General features: G+C 38.5%; 2 protein-coding genes across 3 annotated transcripts in view; one reads left to right on the plus strand and one right to left on the minus strand.

The window, feature by feature from the left end:
• Positions 1-940, minus strand: part of SERPINI1 (serpin family I member 1) — a 72,962-nt gene extending 72,022 nt beyond the window's left edge. Inside the window, exon 1 of one of the 2 annotated variants that reach the window (XM_060639146.2) lies at positions 262-940. The gene's annotated coding sequence lies outside the window, so the exon portion shown is untranslated. Of the gene's footprint in view, positions 1-250 lie in introns of both variants that reach the window. The other variant, XM_060639144.2, reaches the window with a different exon arrangement.
• Positions 941-1,144: 204 nt separating this feature from the next.
• Positions 1,145-27,585, plus strand: part of PDCD10 (programmed cell death 10) — a 52,289-nt gene continuing 25,848 nt past the window's right edge. Inside the window, exons 1-2 of the mRNA XM_060639149.3 lie at positions 1,145-1,275; positions 20,555-20,762. Of these exons, the coding sequence (XP_060495132.1) occupies positions 20,667-20,762 (96 nt within the window). The 5' untranslated portion in view covers positions 1,145-1,275; positions 20,555-20,666. The remainder of the gene's footprint in view (positions 1,276-20,554; positions 20,763-27,585) is intronic.

The following is a 27,585-nucleotide window of genomic DNA, read 5'->3' on the forward strand; positions in this document are numbered from 1 at the left end:
CTCCCAAAACAGTTTTAATGGTGTAACTCACGCCAAAAACACTTAACCACGCCCTTTATACCCACAATCTAGCCACCTTTTGCTTTTTCCCCCCCTTCAAAGTCCAAAATGTACGTATTTCATCTAAAAGGGTTCGCACCCGTTCCCTAACCCGAGTCAGAGACTCTACCTGTGCCTTGACAGAATTCCTATCGGAAGACGCTTTCTCCTGGGCAGTATGAGGACGCCCAGAAGAGGCACCCACGCTTACCTCCCACACACCTGCAACCCCTGGTGGGATGCTGGAGCTGATGCTCGGAGGACTGCGCTCCGCTCTGCTCGTGTTCCTGCTCTCGTCTCTCCCGGGAAACTACAGTCCAGACTGCGCCTCAGGCTGCTACAGTGAACTAAGCCCCGCCTCCCCCTCCTCTAGTTGGTGAATTCGGCAGCTGTTGCTCCTCCCACTGCTGTTCCTGCTGCTGCCCCGGCTGGTGGCGGCGGGAAGCTGCTGCCCTAGTACCTTCCCGCTCCCTGCACTTCTGCAGCTGTTCTGCCCCTTCCCTTTCCCTGGGGACCCTTCTCTCCTCAGTCAGTGGCCTCACACCTGGAGCTGCCTCCCTGGCCCGGAAGCCTCCTCGAGGAGCCCAGGCTCACTCTACTCCTCCGCGACCCGCAGGTCTGGCCGCCTGGTGTCTTTGGGGCTCTACCGCTTTCGGGGAAGCTGCCTCTCCGGCCTGAGCGCATCCCCACAGAGCCCCCTCCCTCTCTGCCGGCGATTCCCGCGTTGCTTCCTCTCCCCCCGATGCAGCGCCCACAGCTCAGCCACCCCTCGTTCCCCACCTCAATCTCTCTCCCCAACCCCCTTCCTTCCTCTGCTCCGCTAGCCCGCCCCCACAATGGGTGAGTCGCTGGCAGGGCCGACCCAGCACCCTGATTGGCGCAGGTGAGCGCTGACCCCTCCCTTCCCCCCGCTTTTCAAGCACCCTCTCTATCCGTCTCACCTCCTCCCGCAAAAGCAGGGAACTGTCCTTTTATTGGGTAGAAGTGTCCCCACCCATCGCCTTAGGCTCTACCGCACGGCCTGCCGGGAGTTGTAGTCTTGCTTGTGCAGGAATTGCAATCGACGCCGGCGAGTGGGACTACGAGTCCCCATAGGCCCCTGCGCGACTCCGGCTGGGCAGGATTCCGGACAACGCCTGGTTCCTCTCGGGTCCTTCCGGCGTCGCCGGAGTGAATTGATCCGGGAGTTGAAGAGGGCTCCAAAGGTGGGAAGTGAAGTCAGTGCCTCAGTTGCCGGTAAGGTGTGGCTGTTCTTTCCCAGTCTCTGTAGCCCCGAGCGGAGCAGAAGAGGTCTGGGGTCACACAGGGGCCGTGGCTGAGGCACTTGGGCTTGGTTCTGGCAGGCGGAGCGGACGGGGCTGGGAACGGGGCCCTATGGGCGTAAGCGAGGTTACCCTACGCGAGTGGCGTAAAGCGGGTTTGTAAATGCTGCCTGCCCTGCTCGGGCCTTGAACGCCTCCAGGAAGTCTCCTCTAGGTGGGGGCGGGAGGGGAAGGGCGAGGTTGGCCTTTGGTGCCCCTGGAGAAGGGAGAAGGCGGATGTGTCTGGGGTGGGGTCCTCTGAAGGTGTGGCTTGGGGCGGGGAGATGTGGCTGCTGTTTTCCCCCTGCTTTAGAAGTAGGATAGGGAAGGAGTGGAGGAGGGAAGGGGCGCTTGGGAGTCTGCTCTTGAGGTGGCTCAGGTTATGCCCTTTGAAAGAAGAGAACTGTAGAAGGAAGAGTCAAATGTTGACAGAGACCTACAGATTCAGTTCTAGTTTCATGATGTGGCCCCTCTAAGGAGGCAGTTTTGCCTCTGAGCAGAAAACCTTAACCCTCCTAGATATAAGTCCCAAGGTATCTTTACACCCGTTCTGTTTTCAAAGATACCGTTTCAAAGATGCAAATGAGAAACTGAAGGGATAAATGACGTGCCCAAGGTCACACACGTAGGGACAGATCTGATCTAATCCAGTTGTAATCCCGCTTCTGAATAGAGCTGCCGCACCAGAAAGAAAAGGGGTAGAGAGGTTGGTGGTCTTTTGAAGTGAGTGGGGGAAAATCGCAAAGTAATGCATTTTGTGCATTTTTAAGAAGCCCTTTGTGAAGTGAAGAGTTTTTTGAGTTAGAGAAATTCCTCAATAAAAGAAGGACACATTCTAACTTTTTGGAAAAATAATGTTGGGTTTCAACTTACTTATTAGAAGTATATTAAGTGATGAACTGTACCGCCATTTTATTTTTTTAATGTTTACTTATTTTTAAGAGAGAGAGAGAGCGAGTGGGGGAGGTGCAGAGAGAGGGGGACAGAATCCCAAGCAAGCTCTGAGCTGTGAACACAGAGCCCAACTGGAGGCTTGAACCTACGAACCCTGAGATCATGACCTAAGCTGAAACCAAGAGTCTGTCACTTAACCCACTGAGCCACCCAGGTGCCCCTGTACCACCATTTTAAACAGATAATGAGATAGGAGAATGTCGAAAAAATATATCCCATCCTTATAGTTACAAGGCATTCCTTTCCCTTCCTACTGTAGGACTGTTTTTACTCTCATTTTGTAAAACTGACAACAGTAGCGTAGGAATTCTTTCAAAAAACTTATTTTACACTTTTTTTCAAATAATAACAGCAACAAGAGAGTATAGTGTGCACATTATTAGAAAAGAATATACGTTGCATTTTTTGGAAGTAACATCACATTTTTGTTGATCTCTACTTTCCCCTTGATTTTCTTGACCCTGGTGTGGGTATGTGCACGTGCATGTGTGTAAAAACGTCAGGCACTTACTTATTTTATTTTTCTTAGCATTACTTACGACTTTTAATTCATTCTATTTTATGTTAAAGAAGGGGAAAATCGGACGTTTACATTTTGTATTAAGCAGAAAGCAGTCTGCTTGTAACAGTCTTCTCCTTTATAATTGTTAGTGTGACCATGTATGAATGTTCTTATTGGATAGTTCCTTAATAGACTTTTAGGTGTATGTTTTTTGACATCAGAATTTCTTTGTGATAAGTTTATATACAATACTTAGGTATCTAGCTAATAGTTAATCATGGTTTACTACTGTATATGTTAACCATTGAAACTGCTGATTTTTTAATGTACTCTGAAAATATTATCAACAGTGTTTGACTTTTGAATGCAGAAACATTTTATAGGATTAGAGATATATTGTTCCCCGTATGACTGAAGTTAAGATGGTCTAGAAGTTAACATAACGTTTAAAATAAAGTGGAGGTTTGATACTATAGAATGAAGTTGGAATTCTAGGAATAACGTAGCACCATGAGTAATGCAGGACACAAGGAAAGGAAGATCAACTAAACAAGCAGAAAATTTATGTGGGGATAACTATGCTATATTGGAAGGATATGGTAGTTTACATAGACTGTAAACTGAACATGAGTTAGTGATAGTAAAGCAAGAGTGTTAATATGTTTTCTAGATGGCAGTGTAGATGTTTGTTTTTTTGTTGGGGAAGTGTAAAGTGAGTTCTCTAACTTTTGGCATGCAGCTATGAAGTTGTGGAATGAGCTTTTGACCCAAAAGTCAGAAAAATTTGGAAATAAGTAAAATTAATTTAATGCACTTGTTCAGTATGTGTTAATTTTTCTCCTTGTTTCAGTTCTGTCATTACTCGTCATCTCTGACGTCCATTACAGTTTTGATATTTCATCTATATTGCAGTGATGGAATAATGTTTTTATTGCATTTATCCTCTTTCAGTCACATGCTAAAATATTGTGGTCCTTTTGGATCTCTGCACATTGAAGTAGTTAGGGTTCACAGAGTTATGCGTTCACTTACGTTTTTATCGTAGTTTGTAGTTCACCAGTGTCCACATTTGTTCTTATTTTTGTTTTCAGGAGCCTTGGTGTCAGCTTTTGGACATCATCTCTTACAGGACTTAGGATGTCTCCATATGCATCTATTTTTAAGTATAGAAAGTCATGAGAACAGGACTCTGTATTATTCTATCCCCAGTAGGTAAAATAATTAAGTACCTGTTTATACAGAGAATGAAGAGTTTCAGATTGGTTAAGTGTAAGGTCATTTAACTAGTGACTGGTGGGACTAAGGCATAATCCAGGTCTTCTGATTGTAGACCTTTATATTATAGAATAAAGACTCAGTGCCTGAAATTATTTATTTTATTTAATAAAAATTTTTTATATAATTTATTTATATAATAATATATATTTATTTAATAAAAAAATTTTAATAAAAAAATTATTTATTTTACGTGATAAAGGGACTTAAAATTACTTAAATATTCAAATACCCTTATTCTCTTACTCTGTTTAATGCTGTAGTTTATCCTTTGCCTCCTTCCTAGCTCTCCATCTTTGTACCCAGCCTTTCTTACTTATTGCACCTTTCAGTTTTTACATATGTAAGTTCTTTCCTGACTTGGGAGCCTTTATACGTGTACCATCTCCCTGCTGGACTGCTCTTCCTCCCCTTCCCAGATCTGGCCAACTCCTAGTTAATTTGCAGATCTCAGTTTAAATGTCATTCCTCTGGGGAACCTTTCCCAACCTTCTTTGACTCCTCCTTCCTAAAATTAGAACTTAACTATAGTAAGTTCCCACTGTATCTTCATCATACTCCATACTTCCCCTTTGTAGCATCATCACAGTAGGAACTCCATCATTTCTGTAATTCATGTGATACATGTCTGTCTCCCTCATTAGACTATAAGCTACCTGGGTAGGGTCCTGTCATTTGTCACGTGCCTTACCTCACTACTTACACAGTATCTGGCACAAAGTAAGTTTTCAGTAAATACTCACTGAATGAATGCATAAATGATTGAATGAATGAGTACATCCATGGACAGTGCCTCCAGCACTCTGCTGGGGACAAAAATACAGAAATAAGTAAAACAGACTCGCTTTCTACCTTTAGATGGAAGGACTTATGACGGAAGTTTTATAATACAAATTGTAGAAAGGGGCACCTGGATGGCTCAGTCAGTTAAGTGTCTGACTTCTGCTCAGGTCATGTCTTCCGGTTTGGTTCATGAGTTTGAGCTGAGCCCCGCGTCAGGCTCTGTGCTCACAGCTCAGAACCTGGAGAGCCTGCTTCAGATTCTGTGACTCCCTCTCTTTCTGCCCCACCCCCACTCGTGCTCTGTGTCTTTCTCTCTCAAAAATAAACATTAAAAAAATAAATTGTAGAAAGATGTTTGTTTTTTTTTTGGAGATCTCTAAAATCAGAATAGATCGTTTTCTATAGCAAAATGACAAAGGAGTCATATTCTGTTACAGCAAACTTTCTGTACAACAGAGCATTTTGGAGACCTTATCACTGTCCTGCTTTTTGCAGGCAACATTCATTATAACAAAATACAGATGTGGAGGAAACTAACTGACTTTTAATGGATTCTACGCTTCCCTAATGTGATCTCATTTTGTCCTCAGCAGAATCCATGCTGCTTTTTCCTTTGTTGTTTCATTTTGTTTTTTAACCATGGCATTTTCTTTTGAATTTTACTTTTAATATCACCTGCTTTAGACATGGTGACTTTGTAAAACTGAGTAGTGCTTGTTTCAAAGAAGTTAATATATTTTGGGCTTCTTGAAAATTTTCATATTTCACTGGGTCTTAAGGTAATACCTTATTTACTTTAAACCTATATACTTATGAGAGTAAAAAGATCATTATTTTAAAAACATGCAAACTAAGTTTCAGGGATAAATTTGTGTTAGGTTTTAGTCGTGAAAACAAATTTCATAATCCTTTCAGTACTATAATAATCTCAGAATAAATTCAACAGCTCTGAGTTGCTGTAACCTTACATGCTTTTATGAATTTGCCAATTCCCTGTCCCACAAGATATTGTCAAAAAATGATTGCTGGTATTTGGCTTTAAAATTTGATGATGCTCTCAGTTTTTATTAATAAATAGGTCTTTGATAAGTCCTGAACTGACTTTTTTAAAAAGTCAGTTTTTATGTTATTTGAATCTTGGATTTAAAAACAATCATAATGGGGCGCCTGAGTGGCTCAGTCAGTTAAGCGTCCGACTTCGGCTCAGGTCATGATCTCATGGTTTGGGAGTTTGAGCCCCACGTCAGGCTCTGGGCTGACAGCTCAGAGCCTGGAGCCCACTTCAGATTCTGTGTTTCCCTGTGTCTGCCCCTCCACTGCTTGCACTCTGCCTCTTGCATTGTCTCAAAAATAAATAACATTAAAAAAAAATTGTTTTTAAATCATATTTACCTAGCATAACCAATATGTGGAGGATAAATCTGAAGTACTGCTTCTTACATGTTTTTAGATTGTTAAGGTCATGATAATAAGTAATGTTATGAAGAATATTAAGCTAGGGGTACTTGGGTGACTCAGCTGGTTAAGCATTCACCTCTTGGTTCTGGCTTATTTTGGTGAGTTCAGGTGCCATGTCGGGCTCTGCACTGGCAGCATAGATAGAGCCTGCTTGGGATTCTCTCTCCCTCTCTCTGCCCTTCTCCCACTCCTGTTGTCTCTGTTTCTCTCAAAATAAATAAACAGACTTAAAAAATTTTAAAAACAAAGAATATTAAGCTAATTTCACAGTAAATAAGTTGTAAACGGGATTTAGAAGTTAAAGAGTGCAATTGTTAGTGTATATGACTGCATTTGAAATGTTAATAGAAAGTTACAGTCTTAGGTACTGAATTTTTAGGGCACATCACAGTGTAACCAATGAAAGCACTTTTATTGCAGCAAGTAGAAATAATTTATTTGCAGAAAGGTAAACAATGTAGTTGATGGTCCATTTTTTTTTTTATGGAAAGATGGAAAAATTTAGTTTTATAATTTTAGCTACAAAATGAATTTCATCTTCAATGTAATATAGCATTACAATCTTACAAGATCATTCATATTTTTGGTTTGAGTAACTTTACTACCCAAAGAGCAAGTTGAATCTATTCAGTCTCAATCTCATTCTTTACTATAGTTGTTTAGAATCAAGTGTTACTATTTAAAAGGAAAAAGGGTGATTTTATCAGCAAGCTTATGAATTATTGGGGAACAACAGTAGAACATATTAAATGGTAGTCACTATTGTTTGCTGAGGCCAGTGCCTTGGAAATAAGTTTACCAGAAGTAAGTATGGATTACATAATAATACTTTGGTTCATTCATTTATCAAATATTTATTGAGTATATATTACATGTGAAATTGCTCTGTTTAGAATAAACTGGAATATAATCTGATAGCAGCATTCATTGAGCAGTAACTCAGTGCCAGGCGTCAGACTAAGCATTTCACATGATATCATATAATCCTTGCAACAGTAGAAGTAGATGCACTATTATCCCCAATATAAATGGGAAAACTAAAGTACAGAGAGGTTAAGCAACTTGCCCAAGGTTATATATAATCAGTAACTGCTTAGAATTAGGATTTGAATCCAAGCTGCCTCACTCAAGAGACCATATTTTAAATCATTGCCATAAAAATTATGTCAATGATTGAGCTCTATTGGAAGGCAGTTAGATTTAGAGTTGCAGTTACAGAGAACTTTTATATTAGATGGTAAGGTCAGTATGGCAGGCAAAAATTACTTATATTCAAACTTACTCTAAAAAAAATCTCTTAGGGAGTTACACCTTGAAGACTAACATAACTTTAACCCAGCCAGTTTTCTTTAGCCATGGAATAGATTTACTTTTTCCTTTGAGTAGTAGGTGAAGTATTTGACTTGTTATTCAGAGCCATGTTGGAAAAGTAGTATGTATATAATATGGGCATCACAGTGTGGTGAGCTGCTCATTGTGAGAGGTACTGCAGCTGGGAGTCTGGCAGGGGGAATAGCAGATCCATGTCTTTTCTGTCTTTCATTCTGGGGCTTATGTGTATGGAATGGAATTATGAACATCTATGTATTTCAATAGTTGTTTTTCTCTGTTTTCTTCAAAAAATGTTAAGCATGCACGTGGTGTTGAACTTGCTCGGTGAGTATGTGTATAACATGAGGCAGGTATACTCACGGAGGTATGCAGAGCAGCAGCTCTACATGGCGTATTTCTTTATTGTTCCTCTTCCCTGCCAGACACCACCCTCAAGGGCACAGACTTTTTCTGACTTCATCACCACATCTCCAACTAGCGCTTGCTGACTTAGCCTGACTATGCCAAAGTACTGTACTAGCTGCTAGGAGATAGAGAAAGTAACAAATCTTCTCTTTAGGGGAAAGGGATGGAAAAACTGTTACGTGGGCATTTAGCCTTTCTAATATATATATTTTTTCTAATTTTTCCTTTTTATCTTTCACCCTTTCTTACCCCTTTTCTTATGTACTTTTTGCATGCATCAATTCGTTTGGTAATTTTGGGCCAGAGCTGATACAAAGGAGAAACAATTACACCTTCTCTAACTTAGCCATGTGGTCCCTGGTACTGAAACATGCCTTACTACCTTATTCAACCACCCTGTGTTCAGGATGAACCGGAACTCCAGTGGAGATGGGAGTTAAGGAATGACCAAACCCTAAGATGTCACACCCCTGCTGCCTCCTTAGACTTATATAAGGTTGCTACAACAAAAAACAGTTGGGAGTGATAAATGAGTCAGACCTGACCTCTAGGCTGCAACTGCTCCCTATACTAGTTCATAGTGTTGCAAGGTTTAATTAATTTAATTCCAAAGCACTTTGAATTTTGCTGTGATCTTTTTGTTCAGAAATATATATGCTTTCTGGATGTCTTTATCCATAATAAAATTGGCATTTTGGCAGTGTTGTCAAAACACCAGATTTCTGAGGTCCTACCTTAATTTTGGTGTCCCTCCTTAAAAAATTAATTAGTTTGGCAAAGGAAGGGTACAAGAGGAAGTATGTATACAAGCAGATACCTTCGTTTCTTTTTGTGACTCCTAGCATTTGTATTGGAGATCAGTTAGGAGCTAAAAGTGAAGTTAACTGTTATAAGATAGAACCTTGTCTTTATTAGCTCCTAGTTTTAAGCACATGACCTACTCAGTCTGTTATCTGCAGCTAACAATTTTATCAACATGTGAGTGCCTTGTGGCAATGTTTTGGTGGAAAGAAATTTGGTAAGGTAAGGTAAAGAAAATACACAATGTATTTGGTAGAGGCCCATAGGCAATTAAGAGTCTGTAAGGTAAATTTTAGATAACTAAGATTATAAGTGATACAGAGCAGATAGGCCTAGCCCCTGTGGTACAGACTCCTTAAATTATACCTTCAAGCATAGAGAACATAGGAACAGTATGAGCATTTGAGTTTAGTTGAATTTCTAAGGTATTTTAAATGCATATTGTAGAAATTAAAATAGGAGATCACAAATACTGATAAAAAGGAAAATAGAAAGGTGTCCCTCAGATACTTGATGGCTACTCTGAGATTATGTGATTCATGAGCCACTAGATTAAGAGCTTTATAAGCAAAAGATGAACATATTCCAAGGGGACAACTTTGTTTCTTGCCCTACAACAAATGTTTCATTTATATTCAGACCAGGATTTAACGGAAACTTAGGCATTGGGATAGGAAAAAGACTGAGGATTGTCACAACTAAAGAGATGTGTATTTTTCCCCCTAAATTAGTTTTGTAGAAATATCTTAGAAGCCAATTGTTGCTACTTGTATTGTTGTTCCCATTTCCCATTAGGTAACTCAAAGGTAACTAGCCCTTTGATTTTGTTGTCAGCTATTCATTATCCCATATAGGTTATACCCTTTTATGAATTATCCTGAAGTCTTTGACTGCATCTTAATTTTACTCCATTACCCAGTCCGCTTCTGGGCCACAGTTTTCTTTTATTAAGTTGATCTATTTACATTAAGAGAATGAAAAGTAATTTTAATGTAGGCTTGACAAGTAATGTTAAAATTTATTTATTGACCAAATTCTCTTAAGTGTTCTAATACTGTAACTTGCTTTGGATGACGTGTAACCTTTTTTTCTGGTGGCCCAAGTAATTTATTTATGTCTCCATTTTGGCAAATGAGGGAGAAAAAGTTTTAAAAATATGCTATGTAAAGTGGGCTGTATAACATTGTGATATCAATATGAGGTTGTCATTGTGTGTGATATGCAGGTGTGGACTAGGCTGAGGTAAATGAGGGGCCTAGGGTACAAAATTTGAGGCACTTACTCTGTCATGCAAGTCAGAAGTAAATTGTGTGCTCTTAGGTGTGAGTTTGCCTCACCTTAGTTCCAATCCACAGGACATGTCAGGTGCGTGAATTTTATCTAAGATACCAATCACAATATGAATTGAATGCATATTGTGTGTCAGCTACTGTATTAAATGCTTAATATGCATTTAGTACTCTTAATAACCAGGAAGCTGAGTACTTCAGTCAGTATTTTCATTAATTTCTCACTGAATATAGAGAGATTAGTAAACAATAACACTCAGATCTTTGTTTTGAATTTGAGAGCTTTACCTACTGCTCTGTACTGTCCATCTGTGTGTAGAAATACTTAATTCTTGTCCATATAGATTTCTATATTAAACAATACTTCCCACACAAAAGAGACGATACTCTCCAAAATCTACATTCACTGACACGAAACGGTTTAACTTGTAAGGTGAGCGAGTCAGAAGTCTCAGCAGCACCAAATTGAAGATCTCAAACTTCTGCTGCTTTGTACCACTTGGAGCGACTTTGAATCAGAGCCCCATTCCTGCTGGCTTCAGTCTTCACTCAGCGTGGAGTCTGGGGGTCTTGGCTGTAAGCAGATTGACCCATGGATGACATATGGAGCAGGGCAGGTTAGTCTAGAAGTAGTTCATTTGGCAGACTAACATAACCTGTATGATAAGCTGGAGTAGCTCAGTAGCATATTTGTTTAAAATGTCTGTCACTGTTTTGTTTCTTAATGTTAATTTCTAAGGGCATTTCTTTCTAAGTTGTAAAATATAAAAATTGGACTAGATAATATATAATGGCTGGTATAGCTTTAAAATTTGAGGGTCTTAATATTTAAGTTTCTTAAATGCATAAGCATATGACAAGAGTAAGAGTAAATTTACTGATGAGAGATTGAGAACTGAATTATGGGAAAATGTGGGCTTAGAAAGGCTTTTGCCAACACCTAACCCTTACTTCTGGGACCATTCCCCTTTGTTCTTCATAATGCCTTGTTTACCGTGCTTGTGTCCTGATTGTCTAGAGCAGTGGTGTTCCAACTGTGGAGAGTTGTTAAAGAGCTCCTCTGAGAGGGAGAGGCTGAGGGGTAGGAAGCTAGTTACTTCATATGTTTATTGGATGAATGAACAGTTTAGTGTGTTTTACCTCTCTTGATAAAATATTTTATTTGAAAAACAAATAACAGTTCTGCTGTTTTAAAGAGGCTTAGAATCACTTATCCTTCACTATTTATCTGGCTTTCAGGAGTCCTTGATTCTCCTGGCTAGATGATTGTGCAGGAGACCTGATTTCTAGAAAGAGATCTGTTATTTCATCCGAGATAAAAATGTAATAGTAATAGCTAATATTGAATAATTGCTATGTGCCATGCACTGTTCTAAACACTGTATCTAATAACTTGTTGAATCTTCACATCAGCCTTAACAGAGGGAGACTGTTATATTATTCCCCCATCATAGATGAGAAAACTGTAGCTCAGACTAGTTAGATAACTTGCCCCAGGTCACTCCATCTAGTAAGTGGTAGATCCAGGAATGAATCTAAGCAAGTCTGGTTCTAGAGTCACTAAGCTTATTACCCACCTCTCTAATGACAGTGCTATTAATGTTACCTAAGTATAATGGAAACAGTCCTAATCCTGTTTTCCTTTAGGTAGCATTGTGGATTTTGAAGTGTTTCTTAGAACCCCAATCCTCTATAGAAAAATAAATTGTAAGCTTTAAGGGACTAATTTTTAAGTGTATGTTTAGAACCAAGTCTGCTTATTAGTTACGGAACACCTCTGTATGACAGACATAGAAGAATTAACAAAGAATGATAAAGGTAATAGAGTTAAATTTAGAGCACTTTTACATTTTGCATTTTTCCTTCATGGGTCATTGTATTCTAATTTGCCAGTGTTACCTGTTTTCAGAGACATCTTAGCTTTCAGATGATGTTTTAGTTGGAACCTCTCTTCTCAATTAATAGCTCATCAAATGCTTGTTTGGTCAGTCATGTTTGCAGAGATATGAACACTTACCTTTTTGATCTTATTTTTAAGAAAACTGTAGCTGGAGTCCTTCAACTAGATAGTGGTATCAACTAGATACCTGGAAATTGTGTTATGATAGAGAGGGTGCCTTTAAAAATTTGATTGAAGTGATAATTCATTGTGGAATGCGTACTTTCTTTGAATAGTTATTTAAAAGTGCAAAAATAAAATATTTAGTAAATTACAGGTATTTATTATAGAGACTTTATGGTTTGATTTAGAAATTACTTCATCTTTTATTCTAACTATATCTCTTTCAAGTGTGCAGCTTGGCTTTTTTTTTTAATTTTTTAGTGTTCATTTATTTTTGAGAGAGAGACAGACAGACCATGAGTGGGGGAGGGGCAGAGAGCGAGGGAGACACAGAATCCGAAGTAGACTCCAGGCTCTGAGCTGTCAGCACAGAGTCCCACGCGGGGCTTGAACTCACAAACCGCGAGAATATGACCTGAGCCCAAGTCGGACACTTAACCGACTAAGCCACCCAGGCGCCCCACGGCTCAGCTTTTTAAAGAAACTAAAGCATGGAGAGGTAAAGTGACTTGCTCAGAGCTAAGATGGTTTATGATGATAGTACCGGAATTGGAGCCCTTGTTTTCAGATCTTAATACCTAATGGTCTTTTTTTCCATAGCTCTGAACAAATTCTCCATTGATATTTTGAAGATGTCCAGAAAAAATATTGATATATGTAAACAAATATGGTGGCAAAGTGTCATATGTTACCCTTACCATTAACAAGAGATTGTTTGGGGGCTTTAGGGTGGGTCAGGTGTACGACTTGAGTCCTAAGCATACGACTCTTAATTTCAACTCAGGTCATGATCTCACGGTGGTTCATGAGATTGAGCCCCACATCAGGCTCTGCACTAGTAGTGCACTATCCACACAGAGCCTGCTTGGGATTCTCTCTCTGCCTCTCCCCCTGCGTGTGTGTGCGCACGCGTACGTGTGCATTCTCACTCTCTCTCTCAAAGTAAACACTAAAAACCAAACCAAAATAAAAGAGATTGTTTCTAGATGTCCCTAACTGCAAAATTCAGCAAAAACTGAACTGATCGTAGTACACGTTCAGGGAGGTTGAGTTCCACATAACCTTACTAAAAAAGCAAACTATATATGGAAGAGAGTGAATCCTAGACAATATAATTTGCAAAGGAAGGAGAGAGATGTAGCTTTATCTTGAAGGCTTCAAGGTTATTTTGATCTAAGTAGGATCTTCTACTTAACCCTATTCCTCTGCCTCCCCTTTTCCTAGCTTTCTTCTCTAAACCTTTAGTCTCTTATTTAAAAGTGGTTACATTTTGAGATGAGAAGGCCCTAAACGATAGGTTGCGATATCAAAGACTCACCTTTTCAGCTGTGCAAAATGGCCAGACTGAGCTACACAGCCTTAAAATAAGTCGAGTTTCTCCAGGAGCCTGATGGATATGATTCATGATGCCAGGTGCTTAAGAGAAAGCAAAGAATTGTCAGGTATTTGAAACCTTGAATCAACCAGCTATTGGGGAGGATCTCTTTACTAGAATTTGTAAATAGTTTTTATGACCTGATAAAAAAAAATTTAGTTTCCTGGAGGGTATTATGTTGTGAAATTAGGCAGAGAAAGACAAAAATCATATGACTTCACTCATATGAGGACTTTAAGAGACAAAACAGATGAACATAAGAGAAGGGAAACAAAAATAATATACAAACAGGGAGGGGGACAAAACAGAAGAGACTCATAAATATGGAGAACAAACTGAGGGTTATGGGAGGGGTTGTGGGAGGGGGCGATGGGCTAAATGGGGCACTAAGGAAATCTACTCCTGAAATCATTGTTGCACTATATGCTAACTAATTTGGATGTAAATTAAAAAAAAAAATAAAAAGAATTTTAGCTTCCCATGATATTACCTTTGAACCTCTGGTAGATCGCAGTAATAAAATTTTATTATCACTGAAATTTGGAGTTTCAAAGCATTTAAAATTACGTAGTTTTATCCCCTCTTTGTTTCTGCTGGGAAAACAAACCAGTGATTAAGTGAAACTTACACAAAGTCAGAACCAAAAAGAAGCCCTGTCTCAGGTACTTAGTTTTACCTGTGCCCCTTCCCTGAGTCTCGCCTTGGCAACTAGTTTTTCTGACTCTCTAGGCACTGTTCTTTCCATACCAGTGCTTTTCAGCCTGTCCTGTTCACGAAAATCATCTGGGTTGTCTACTCAAAACACAGCTTCCTGGACCCTTTCTTGGAGATTCTGATTGAGTCATCTTGGGAATGTTTTTAATAAGCACTGAAGTGACTGTGATGGCTTAGGTTGTCCAACATTTAGGAACTGCACCACTTATGCACCCTTGCCCTTAGAGAAAGTTTTGCTTTCTGCTAAAAGCTGATACTTTTTGGATCTTGCTCCTATGTAAAGCAAGGCTAATCTATGTTGGAAATTCTTGCACTTTGAGAATTTTGTGAACTATTAAGTTATATGCCAATTAAGTCCTATGGTCTAAAATACATCCTCTCACCCTTAATAAAAATGAGACATTAGAATTTATAATCTGCAACTGTTTTGTTTCTCTAGTTTGATTTGGTTTTCATGTAAATTTCTTTTGGAATTCTGATTTTAGTTGCAATCATCTGATGCTAATATTCTCTTAGCTTACTGTACTAGGAAGAGCTTGGGATAACGAGAAGTAGTGAAAACTGGTAAATGTGACCAGTAAATTAAAATCTTTGTTAATAGAATTAATTAGATTTCTTTGTATGTTTTTGTTTTGGTAGGCTTGATATTTCAAAACTATTAGCAAGGCTGGTTTAACTTATAAATTGACCATCTCTTATTAATTTGTTCATTCAACAAACATTTATTAGTGTCTACTATGTATCTGCTGCACTAACTAAGGTCTGTATTGGTAAAAAGAAATATATTTATAAGTGGTAGCATAAACATGAATCTGCTTCTTGCTAGAATGAATAAATTTCTTTTAGCTAAGTGTTCATGAGGAGATTGGAGACCCAAGCAAAATAAATAAATAAAACTTTCCTCTTTAAGAAAGGAAATGAAAGGAATTGTAAGAATTTAAGACCAGGTGAGGAGACTAAGTTCTGGAATTGCCTATAGAGAAAAACAAGGCAAATAGACCTGCCTACAAATGTTTTTTTGTTTGTTTGTTTTGTTTTGTTTTGTTTTGTTTTGTTTTAGAGGAGTGCAAGCCAGGGAGAGGGGGCAGAGAGAGGGAGAATCTCAAGCAGGCTCCACACTTCGCACAGAGCCGGATGTGGGGCTTGATCCATCCCACGACCCTGGGATCATGACCTGAACCAAAATCAGTTCAGAGTCAGATGCTCAACTGACGGAGTCACCCAGTCACCCCCTGCTCACAAATGTTTTTAAGTGTAGAATTTATTTAGGAGCTTTCTTTTTCTCCCTAAGAACTTTGTATTTCAGTTCCAGGGACTTCGATTTATCCACTCCTTATATTTGTGAGTAAATGACTTTAGCTCTAGAGTTATCTCATGCCCAGATGGATTAAAATGAGACTCTTTCAGGAACTGCTGATTCTGAACCTTGAGATCTATCTGAGTGTATTTCTTTAAATGAACAGACTCCTGTTGGTTCTTTGGGCAGGGCAGGGCAGGGCAGAAATCCTCTAAGACTAATCGTTTTGCAGTGGAATGGACAAGAACCTATTTTTGTTTTCTCCTCACTTTAAACAAATAATGGTCTTAAGTGCAGGGAGATATTTAATACTTATTCATTGTGTGTTAGAGATTAGCAGTGCTATTTTGATCACTCAAGGAAATGAGAAAATATAAATGAATAGGTTGCTTATATTCTATTTGTATTCGTAGCCCCATATCACAGAGGGTGTTTTTGAAGAAGAATTTGCTTAGAAGTATACCTTTTTGGGGCTCCTGGGTGGCTCAGTTAAGTGTCCCACTCTTGATCTCAGCTCAGGTCATAATCTCCTGTTCGTGATTATCAGGCCCCCAGTTGGGCTCAGTGCTGACAGCGTGGAGTCTGCTTAGGATCTCTCTCTTCCTTTCTCTCTCTGCCCCCCGCCTATGCGTTCTTTCTTCCCTCTCTCTCTGAAAATAAATAAATACACTTTTTAAAAAAATATACTTTTGTGTTACTGGTCTTGTAGTTCTGGTTCTTGGTTTTTTTCTTTGTTTTTTTGTTTTTTGTTGTGTGTGTGTGTGTGTGACTAATTCCTTGTGAAACAAAGCTTACTTTGAAATCAAAACTTTTCCCCCAATGCAACACATTCGAAATGGGAAACAAAGTAGTTGTTATGTTGCCACCATACCCACAATAAATTTTTATTTATTGTTAGTTAGCAATTACTACCATGGCAAGTCATTTTTTTGAACTGTGGTTTCTACTGTACTAGATGGTGGATGTGGTGACTTCTTAAGGCCTTTCCAGGTTTGGGATTTGGAGTTATTTATCTTCAGTTAGCTATGCATACATGATCCGCACTCACCTCAGAAACCAGTAGCCACTAGAGAGCTGAAACTTTTAAGGTGCTGCCCAACTACTCAGGGCCTGACCACACCCACTGTGAAAGGAACATCCTTCTCAAAGGGGCAGGGTCTCAGCCCTCAGCCCTTGATCAGCTTAGTACCTTTGCTATTTGGGTAACAGGCTCTTTGTTGATGGGAGTAATTGCAGGTTGTTCATTGAACCTTTTCAAATAAAGAAGCCTGTAGAAGGAATGACAGCATTTTTTAACTTGTACTAAAAATGACAGAACAATTTAATATTTAAGAAACCTAATTGAAATTGTTGATTTTTAATCTCATTTAAACACTGATGAAACCATGAGTGGCCCCAGTTTGTGAATGTGTGCCTCCTCTTTAGCCGCCTCTTTAACTCATAATATTGCTATAATACTTTCTTTGTGATGATAAATAGTAGCTATCGTACCGCATAGTTAGTTTTAGAGGTGAGAAACACATACATGTGTTTTCTTAAGTTTGAATCATAAATATCTCAAGTGAAAATTTCCTGACATGGGATAATACTACTGATGAAACACAGTGGAAAAAAAATTCAATACAGCTGTTTACAAAAGGTAAAAAATTAAGTGTTTGAACAGATTTATTGGGATAGATGGGTGGATGCCAGCAGGAATCCTGAAAGTGACTCTAGCCACTTTTACTGATCACTTCCATCTGCCTTTATATATGCAGGGGTACACATATGTTCAAAAGAGAAAAATACAAAAATGATCCAATTCAGCCTACTTTAATTTTTCACTTCCTTTTTACTGAGATCATTAGACTCAGTCAGCTCCTACAGGTAGTCCCCCCCCCCCCCCCCCCAGTATACAAGTGACAGTACTCTTTGTTACTCGTGAGCTCATCAAGAAATCGAATGATTTTGGGGAGTCTGGGTGGCTCAGTCAGTTAAGCGACTGAGTTCGGCTCAGGTCATGGTCTCATGGCTTGTGAGTCCTGAGACAGCTCAGAGCCTAGAGCCTGCTTCAGATTCTGTGTCTCCCTCTCTCTCTGCCCCTCCCCACTTGTGCTCTGGCTTTCTCTCTCAAAGATAAACATTAAAATTTTTTTAAGAAATCAAATAATTTTTTTTTAAGTTATTGTCCATGTTCAGGACATTTAAAACTTTTGACCACCTTCTCTTTGAAACACCTTGTTTCTGTGATACTGGTTCTCTCTCCCAATTCTCCCATTGCAATATAGTATCCTGACTTCTCCCTTGTAATACTAATTGTTTGTTTTCTGGCTTTCCTTTCACTGGATAAGCTCCATGAGGTCAGAGACTGTCTTGTCTTGTTCACTGCTCTGTATTTAGTCCCAGGTCTAATACTGTATAGGTAATGAGATAACTCTTCAAGTGTTGGCCCTGTTCTGCTATTTCTCACTTGTTTTTTCATTGATACTGATGCCTTCAATTACTGTCTATACAGTGCATCCACTGTCCATCATTTTCATTTTGACTCCTATCCTTGCATTTCAGCCCCTCTTTTTTTGTTCCAAGTTTAATATGAAATAGTATTCACAATTTATTTTTATAATGTTATTTATTTTGAGAGAGCCTGCCTGAAAGTGGGGGAGGGGCAGGGAGAGACGGAAAGAGAGAGAATCCCAAGCAGGCTCCACACTGTCAGTGCGGAGCCCAACCGCAGGGTTCAAACTCAAGAACTGTGAGATCATGACCTGAGTCAAAATCAAGAGTTGGACGCGTAACTGACTGAGCCACCCAGGTGCCCCCACAATTTACTTCTAAAGTGGAAAAGTAGAATACCAAATTTATGTAGTTAAATAGAAACAACAGGGCCACAGTTGATATTTACCTACTTCCTCTTGTTACTTGCTCAGATCTGGTTGGTCTTTTATATAAATATACTAGATGTTTTAAGTTTTCCCTTCAGTTCGTGTTCCTCCATTCTATCTTTAATGGTATGACCGAAGCAGTCTGCTTAAATAAATGATCTCATCAGGTAATGTTTTTCTGTTACCCTATGAGATAAAACCTAGGAATTAGCCTTTTTATTTTTATTTAGTTATTTGGTTCTGTGAAGTCAGGGAGCAGCTTTTAGCTCAAAAACGAAAAACTTCCTGTGTTTAGAACTACCAGAAATGGGACTAAACTGTTTCAGTAGTGGTTGTGTTCTGCTTTACTTGTAAGGATATGGAAGGATAGATAGTAAGCAGTTCTCAAATTGGACGAGTTATTAGAGCTTTTTGAAGCTATACATACTCCGGGCCTTTGATTTTATTTTTCAAACTGCTTAGGTCTTCCACATTCTGGCCCAGATGAGTTTTTAATGATTAGGGTCACATCCTGATCACTCCCTACTGCATCTTATACACAGTAGGTGCTAAATATACATTTTTCAGTGAATGAATAACTTCTGGGCATTTTCCTGGGTAGATGAGCTGAGGTTCTTTGTTTCCTGCTCAAACTTAGTTCTTTTATGTGAAATTATCAGATCTGGATTGAAAGTATTATGATTAAGTCTCGTGCCCCTGCATGTGTGTTCTCGGTCAAGTCATTTACCATCTCAGAACCTGCTTTTCCATCTGTAAAATTAGAATGGCAGTTGCTGTAAGGTAAGTTAGTTACATTGTGAAGACTAAAAGCATGTGAAAAATGTTTTATAATCTGAAAATGCTTTGTAAATGGTAGAAATTATTCAAAACTGATGGCTTTTAAATATATATTAATATATATTGTTTAAAATATGTCACTAATACTATTCTTTCACTTTACACTTAGGCTCATTTTTTAGCCTAGCAAAGAAAATAAATACAGTTGCTTTCTCTTAAAAACCAATATATTTCCTCAGCTCTTCAAGGCAAAATTTCCCTCTTAGATTGTTAAATTCTTAAAGTTTTTATTTATTTTGAGAGAGACAGAGAATCCCAAGCAGGCTCCGCACTGTCAGCATGGAGCTCAGTGCAGGGCTTGCGCTCATGAAACCATGGGATCATGACCGAAACCAAGAGTTGGATGCCCAACCAACTGAGCTACCCAGGCACCCCAAATTCTCAGTATTTTATTTATTTTTTATTTTTTGAATGTTTATCCATTTTTGAGAGACAGGGACAGAGTGTGAGCAGGGGAGGGGCAGAGAGAGAGGGAGACAGAGAATCTGAAGCAAGCTCCAGGCTCTGAGCTGTCAGCACAAGGCCTGTCTCTGGGCTCAAACTCATAAGCTGTGAGATCAGGACCTGAGCTGAATTCAGATGCTTAACCACCTGAGCCACCCAGGTGCTCCTCAGTATTTTTAATTCCAAGTTATCAGGGTCTGTGGATCTCTGTACTTAAGTTTTTGTGCCAGATTTGGGGACCAAGATATGAAAAGTACCACTAGCAAAATTAAATAAACATTTTCCCCCCAAATAGACCACATTTGATAGAATTTTCCCAGTTTTAAGATTTGTCTTAAATCTATGGTGCTTGACTGTGTTTAGGTGACAAAATCAATGAACTACTAGCAAAAAAAAAATTTTAATCTAAACACCTTAATTCCTTATTCTTAGTTCGTTAATGTGGTTCTCTATAGTTACAGCTTTATATTACATATAAATGTTATAATTATGTATTTTTGTTGGTACTTCCTTGTGTTAACTTTTTTTATTGTATGTAGTGGAATTAGATGCATGATTATTCCATGGTGCTTCAGAAAGCACTGTCTCAGTTGAAGATGAGTGGGTTCCTGAATCACAGCTTTATGAATTAGTACCTAATAAGGGAAATTTGTTGTAAGAAAGGGCAAATTCTTGAGTCTAAGGAGGAAGAGATGTCTCACAGATCTGGGATACCTTCATAAGTAAGATATATTAACAAATCAGTTGTTCATAAGATAGGGACTGGGAAAGAAAGTTACTGGTGTTTGTATAGTAAACCTGTGTTCATTCTTCCCTTTCAAACAGGTCAGTATATGTTTTGTGCCCTATTTTATCACAAAAAAGAGAAGAAATACTGCAGTGAATGAAGATTCCTCTGCATTTTAGCACTGCCTTTTCTACTGTAGTTGGCTTTTGAATGAGGATGACAATGGAAGAGATGAAGAATGAAGCTGAGACCACTTCCATGGTTTCTATGCCCCTCTATGCAGTCATGTATCCTGTGTTTAATGAGGTGAGTCGGTCAACATTTCCTCTTATGGTCTCTGCAATTCTTGATGCCTGCTTCATTTATTCATTTATTCCTTCATGTAACAAGTGCATAAATTAGTTTCATCTATGTGTTAGACATTGTACCAGGACTGGACATAAAATAGAGGGAATGGGGCACCTGGATAGCTCAATTGGTTAAGCATCCGACTTTGGCTCAGGTCATGATCTCACGATCTGTGAGTTCGGGCCCCGCATAGGGCTCTGTGCTGACAGCTCGGAGCCTGGAGCCTGCTTCAGATTCTGTGTCTCCCTCTCTCTCTGCCCCTCCCTTGCTCATGCTCTCTCTCAGAAATAAACGTTAAAAAGAAATTAAAAAAAAAAAAAAAAAAAAAGTGGGGGAAGAAAAAACCTAGACGTATTGCTTCCCATCTGGAAGTTTCACTATAGAGGGAAAGACAAATAGTGAACAAAACAATGCAAGTAATTATATAAATGGGAAGTTGTGGTAAGTGCTATGAAGGTTTACAAAAACAAAAAAACAACAAAAAAACCCTGTTGTTACCTAGCAGGTGGGACCTGCTTTAGGGGTCAGGACCAGCCTCAATGAAGATGAGACCTATACACTATGACAGAAAAGAGATAAATAAAAGGGGTAGACAGTTGAAGAGTCGGGGATAAGCACATTTTAGGTAGCAGAAGAACAGGCACAAAAATATCCTGATGAATTCTAGTTAGTAGTGTTAAAACATTTCTACTGATAAAGAGAAGATACCATTGCTTTAGTATCTAGAGCAGATGTAGTTGCTTTTTTATTTGAGGAATTTTCTAGGAGTTAATAATAGTACATTTGCACTTTTTCTTTTAATTTAATATTAATATGCTAAGATTTGTAGAGAATTACAGAGCTGGAAGTTCCTTACAGATAATTTAATCACCCTTCCTTTTAATCGTGAGCCAAGTTCCTATTACATAAAATTGCGTTCCTGAAATTACTTAGGACTAAGAGCTAGGACTGTAAATTTAGTGGCTTCAGCCCTTCTGTCCATTTAATTAAGGCGTTTTTTTGTTGTTGTTGTTTGTTTTGGGTTGTTGTGGGGTTTTTTGCACTTAATTATAAAGCTGTCAACAGCATTAACCTTATTGTTGCTACTGTAACCTGGAAACCCTCACCATTTCCATGGGCTTTTTATTCCTTTTTGTAAAGTATTTATATTAGAGTAAGATTCTGGGTTTCAAAGCCATTTCTCCCATATTATTAGTTTTATTGATCATGTATTTGATGCACTTATGGTCTTAAGTCTTAGGGACAATAGAGAACGATTCATCCTCTTCAACTTGGAAACCACAGACATAGTTGCCATTTCAGACATACACTTTGGAATTCCAAATGCTATTTGTCAAATAGTGTTATGCTCAGTGAGGATAAAAGAAAACTCAAAAACAGTGGCTTGGATACAAGTTATTTCTCTTGCAGAAAAAACTGTGGCAGTAAGTGGTCCAGTGCTAGTATAATTATGACTCAGTATCATAGTGCTTGGGCTGCTGATTCTCCATTCATCGTGTTCTAAGTTGTCTGGAAGGTACAAAAAAAATGGAGCAGGGGGTGAGGTGTTTTTTCGAGCTGATTCAGCTTCCTTAAAGTAACCTTTTTGGAATTCCTGTACAAGACTTCCATTTACATCTCATTGGCAAGGACTTAGTCTTATGAACACACCTACCTGCAAAGGATGTTGGGAAATTTAGAAGTTTTGTTACTAAAGAGGAAGCAATAGGAGGCATCTTTTGAAAAACATGTCCCTATTACACTGGTACCATGGTAGCAATGGAGGTACTCTTTTAGGTCTGGTTATACCCATCTCTGCAAGTATAGCCAACACTCCAGTAAGTCCACCATTTTGTTCTAATACCTACCATTTATTACAAGACTACAGTTATTGTTAGAAGCAAATGCTTCAGTTCTGTTTAGTATATATTTACTAAATGTCAACCATTTATTTGCTGAGTAGCCTGCTAGGGCCTAGAGATGTAGAGAAGAAAAAGGCAATATACCTGTCCTCAGGAATTGTGGGGAGCACAGATGTTTAAGCAAATACATCATTTAATTATCCTTGTACCATGTAGGAGGTAAGAAGATAGTCACTGAGAGCTGTTGAGTAACCTTTGTTGATGATTAGTGTTTAATTTCTCAGGTACTTCGAGAAGCAGTATGGCAGTTCTACCCAGAGGTGCTCTCTCTTTCCTGGTCTATATAGCTACCCCTGTAGGCTTTTGGCCCAAGTTGTTTTGGGGCATTTCTATATTCATCCAGTATTTTGAGTCTTTACTTGAAGGAAGGGCAATGTGTATTGTAGAGCTTCTGTTTGACTCTCTAGTTAGTGAAGAGGAATTAGAGAAGCTTTTTTTTTTCTAACAATTAGAGTGATCTTTTCCTACATATGGAAAATGGATTTTATTTGAATCTTCACTTTGGAAAATAGTTACATAGGATATGAGATTCTGGTAAAATGCACTATTGGGATTGATACTGATCCATCTTTTCTAATTTATTCATGTGTAAGTAAAATTAATTTGAAAGAAAAAGAAATGGCTATGAATGGACTGGTAAATCTTTTCCAGAAATAAAGGCAATGATTCTTGCCAGATGATATCTGAAAAAATATGTGGGTTAATGGGCCCAGAATTAGAACATGTTGCCAAATGATTCATAGTTGGTTCAAGAATTAGTTGTTAGAACTGAATATGAAAATGAAATGGCAAGAGGTAGCCGACTGAGAGATACTATATCAAATTGTCAGGGTCTAGTTCTCGAATTTATGATCTAACACCATGGTATCAAGCTTTGTATAAAAATTATTTGTCATGTTATTTAAACACAAGTATTCAGAGGGGTGCCTGGGTGGCTCAGTCGGTTGAGCGTCCGACTGCATCTCGGGTCATGATCTTACGGTTTGTGAGTTCGATCCCCACGTCGGGCTCTGTGCTGACAGCTCGGAGCCTGGAGCCTGTTCCGGATTCTGTCTCCCTTTCTCTCTGCCCCTCCCCTGCTCACACTCCATCTCTGTCTCTCTCAAAAATAAACATTAAAAAATTTAAAAAAAAAAAAAAAAAAAACAAGTATTCAGAAATAAAGTCTTTTAGAAATAGTGGTAGTAGGTCTCCTCTCTGATAGAGATATGAATGAAATCTGGGGCTTGATTTAGGAATGGCATAAAATAATTGTGCCTTTAAATGTGCAGTGTTTGGTTGGAAAGAATACAATACTAGCATTGTTCTCTGACATTCCAGTATATTAACGTAACATCCTAAATAAGATACCTAATCAGTTAAACATTAATATTTAACTATAGTTCAAACATAGATTTTTCCACAAGTCTACTAATGGGAAAATTAGAATCTAGTTTGGCTCTGTTTTTCTGTGCTATGAGGATTTAAAGATAAAATGGTTGTCGAATTAATCTTATAGAAAATAGTATCAGAGTAGGGATGAATGTTTTCCTCTGAAGCTAAAAGCTGCACTTAATTTTGTCCACAGTGTATTGTAAGTTTAAAAGCTGATGCATTCTCACCTTGACATTACATCCGTAGTAGTGACAGTGGTAATCTGGAAGTCATCTTGTAGAACAGAGTTTTAGATAGTAGGACATCCTTACACCTGGGAAATTGTAATACTGTTACTCCAGCTCACAAAGCAAAGTTATTTATGGTATTCTGGGAGTTTGATGCTTGCTAAACTTAATGAAGCTATGCCAAGACTGCTGAGAAAGGAGTAGGCTTCTTATTTAATCAGCTGCTGCAGAGTTCAGAGTCCCAAGTATATTGCATGTGTTGTAAATGTACTGTGTAATCGGTCTCCTGGTTGCATTATGAAATAATGAGTTTATAGAAGCCTCATGACAAGTCTTAGATCAGATTCTCAGGTACTGTATCACTATCTACTGATTTTTGTGTATGGAGGAGGAGAGAGGTATAGTTCAGTTCTTCATTCCAGGAAAAGATACACCATGTATCATTTTTTCCTTTGACTTTTTATTTTATTATTTTATTTTTTTTAATTTTTTTAATGTTTATTTATTTTTGAGAGATAGGCAGAAAGAGAGTCAAAGTGCTAGCAGGGGAGGGACAGAGAGAGAGGGAGACACAGAATCTGAAGCAGGCTCCAGGCTCCGAGCTGTCAGCACAGAGCCCGATGCAGGGCTCGAACTCACGCATCGTGAGATCATGACCTGAGCGTTAAGTTGGTTGCTTAACCGATTGAGCCACCTAGGCACCCCTTCCTATGACTTTGTAGAGGAATTGTTTTAAGGTGAAGTATAATTTTTTTTAATTGGAAGAAAAAAAATCAAACTCCAAAAGTTGAGCATGGTAAACATCTCGACAGTGAAGACCTGGGTTTTACCTGAAATCCCACCATCCAGAGGTGACCATACTTGATATCTTGCATAAGAATTACCGTTCTGCCTCTTACTTAGGCTGTATAATCTTATCTTCTTTTATTATTTATAAGATAATGATAACCAGTAACATGTTTATTTTTCATAACTCTGTGAAGTAAATGACTTCAAACATTGTAGTGCTAAGAATAGTACCAAGCATGTAGTGAAGTATTAGCTGTTATTCAGGAATCTTTCATGTAATTTTCTGTAGACCATTCTTAAGGAGACATTTTTGTAAAAGTTAGGTGGCTCTGCTTACTTTTTTTGCTGGACAACTTGGCAACCCCAGGAATGGATCAATTTAGAAACGGTTAACTGCATTTATTATGTATAAAACACATGACTGCATTTGTCTTCTGTGTGACAGCACAGAAGTTAGTAGGTGGCCTCTTGATTCTATCTACTTTTGTCGTAGGGTTTGGTTTTTTGTTTGTTTGTTTGTTTGTTTTCTTTTTTTGACCTGGTTCACCTCATTCTCATTTGAGTCATGAGAAATGTACCTTTTATACTGGTGTCCTGGCCCTGTTTGGTTCCTTAAAGAATAGGAGCAGTAGTCTTTGTGGGGAAGATGTCAGCATGGGGGAAATCATGCTTGATTTTGAGGAAGCAAAATTTAAAAAAAGAAAGTCTTATGCAAGACCTGTAAAACTTGAGCAACCAAAGGGTTAAATGGATTTTTTCTTTTTTTTTTAATTATGGGTGTAAGAGACTGGCTTGATAAGTAGAAAAGGAAGTATAGGAAAGAACTAATAACTTTTGGAGGGACCAATGTAATAAATGAGCTCTCTGTGAAATCAAAATTATGTGTAACCTTTTGAAATATTTTCATGAACATTCTAAAGCAAAGTTTGCAGTTAGTAGTAAGTGCTCTCAGAAGCTATCAAAAATAAGTTCCAGGAGGAGCTCACAAAACTGAGAGTAGGCAGGATGTGAGGTGAGCCTTGCTTCACCCAGCCTATCATAACCCTCTAGGTAGGACTTGAGGCACTTGTCCTTATGTTTTTGGTGAAATGAGATATTATGTGCCCCTTTCTCTCATGCTCATTTTTTTTTCCTTTACCCTTTTACTGGTGACATGGAAATCCTAGATGGCTGAGCCCCAAGGAAAGTCCCTCCTTGTCCAGATAGATATCCATTAATCAAGGTGTAATCATATTTTCCTCCTCCTTAGAATTCAAAATGTGGTGTGTGCACTATCAATTACAGCTAAGAAATGATGGATGTTGGCTCATTAAAGATACCCTGGCCAACAACTGTTATCTCAAAAGCTAGAAAAAGCAACTGGGCTAATTAATGAAAGCATTGGAAACAAAATGGAAATTCTTTTCTGTTCTGAACTTACATACAGTGTTTACACCCCCATGTGTTGCCAACCTGAAGAAATACATAAGTGGGAGAATAGCCAAGGAAGAAGATTTTAAGAGGATACCCTCTTTAGGACCATTCAGATCTCTCTTTCATAAAGACTTTTTTTCCTACTTCAACTGATAGTGATCCCATCAGTGTCCGTGTAGTGGCTTACTTAAATTGATCTTCTGGGGTTCCAGGACTATAATCTATTTCTTTGTATCTGTTTCACTGACCTCCTTACACATGGTAGAAACTCAGGAATTTGTTAGTTCTTAAGTAGTTGAAGAGGTTCAATGATAGGGGGACTGCCAGTCTGCAAAGGGTGAATTCAGGGAGGCTGGGTAGCATTAGTGTCTTGTGCATAGGTTTTGGAACCAGACATAACTGTTATGAATTCTGCCTCTGTACTTATAGCTACTGAACATTGGGTAAATTTATGCAAACTGAATTTCTGCCTTTTAAAATAGAGATGATGATCGCTAGTTACAGATTGTGAGGATGAGATACTCTATAAAAATACTGTATATAACAAAGTTCATTACAGGTGCTAAGTAAATGATAATTGTCATTAGGATACAACAGAACCTTACATTGTCATGAAAGGTAGGATGAACATGATTTTATAATCAAATCATCTATCACAAGTGAAAGATCTAAAAAGGAAGCACTTTTTATTCGGGAAGATAAAAACATATCTTGCTGCCTGAGTATTACAGGCTGAAATTATAAATAGATTCAAGAACAATTTAGATAAATTTATGGATGAGAGATTAAGTTCAATTCAAAAAATATATATGTGCCTGCATGCCTGGTATTCCCTGGGCAATGTGGATATCGTATGAGTAATAAAGCCTAGTGGGTTTATTACAAGTTGTGTGGGTATATAATGTATCCCAAAATGACTCCCAGCAGAGTTCTGGTGAGGTGCTTCACAGCTCACAGATTTGATTTAGTATATACCTGACTTTTCCTTTTCTTTTCTAAGATAACTTATGTAAACTTAATCTAGAAATCCAGAGATGCTGATGTCTGTCTTGGTACTTTTATTACTTCTTCACAGAA

The sequence above is a fragment of the Panthera onca genome, chromosome C2, assembly GCF_046562875.1.
Source record: "Panthera onca isolate mPanOnc1 chromosome C2, mPanOnc1 haplotype 2, whole genome shotgun sequence".
In the NCBI taxonomy this organism is placed as follows: Eukaryota; Metazoa; Chordata; class Mammalia; order Carnivora; family Felidae; genus Panthera; species Panthera onca.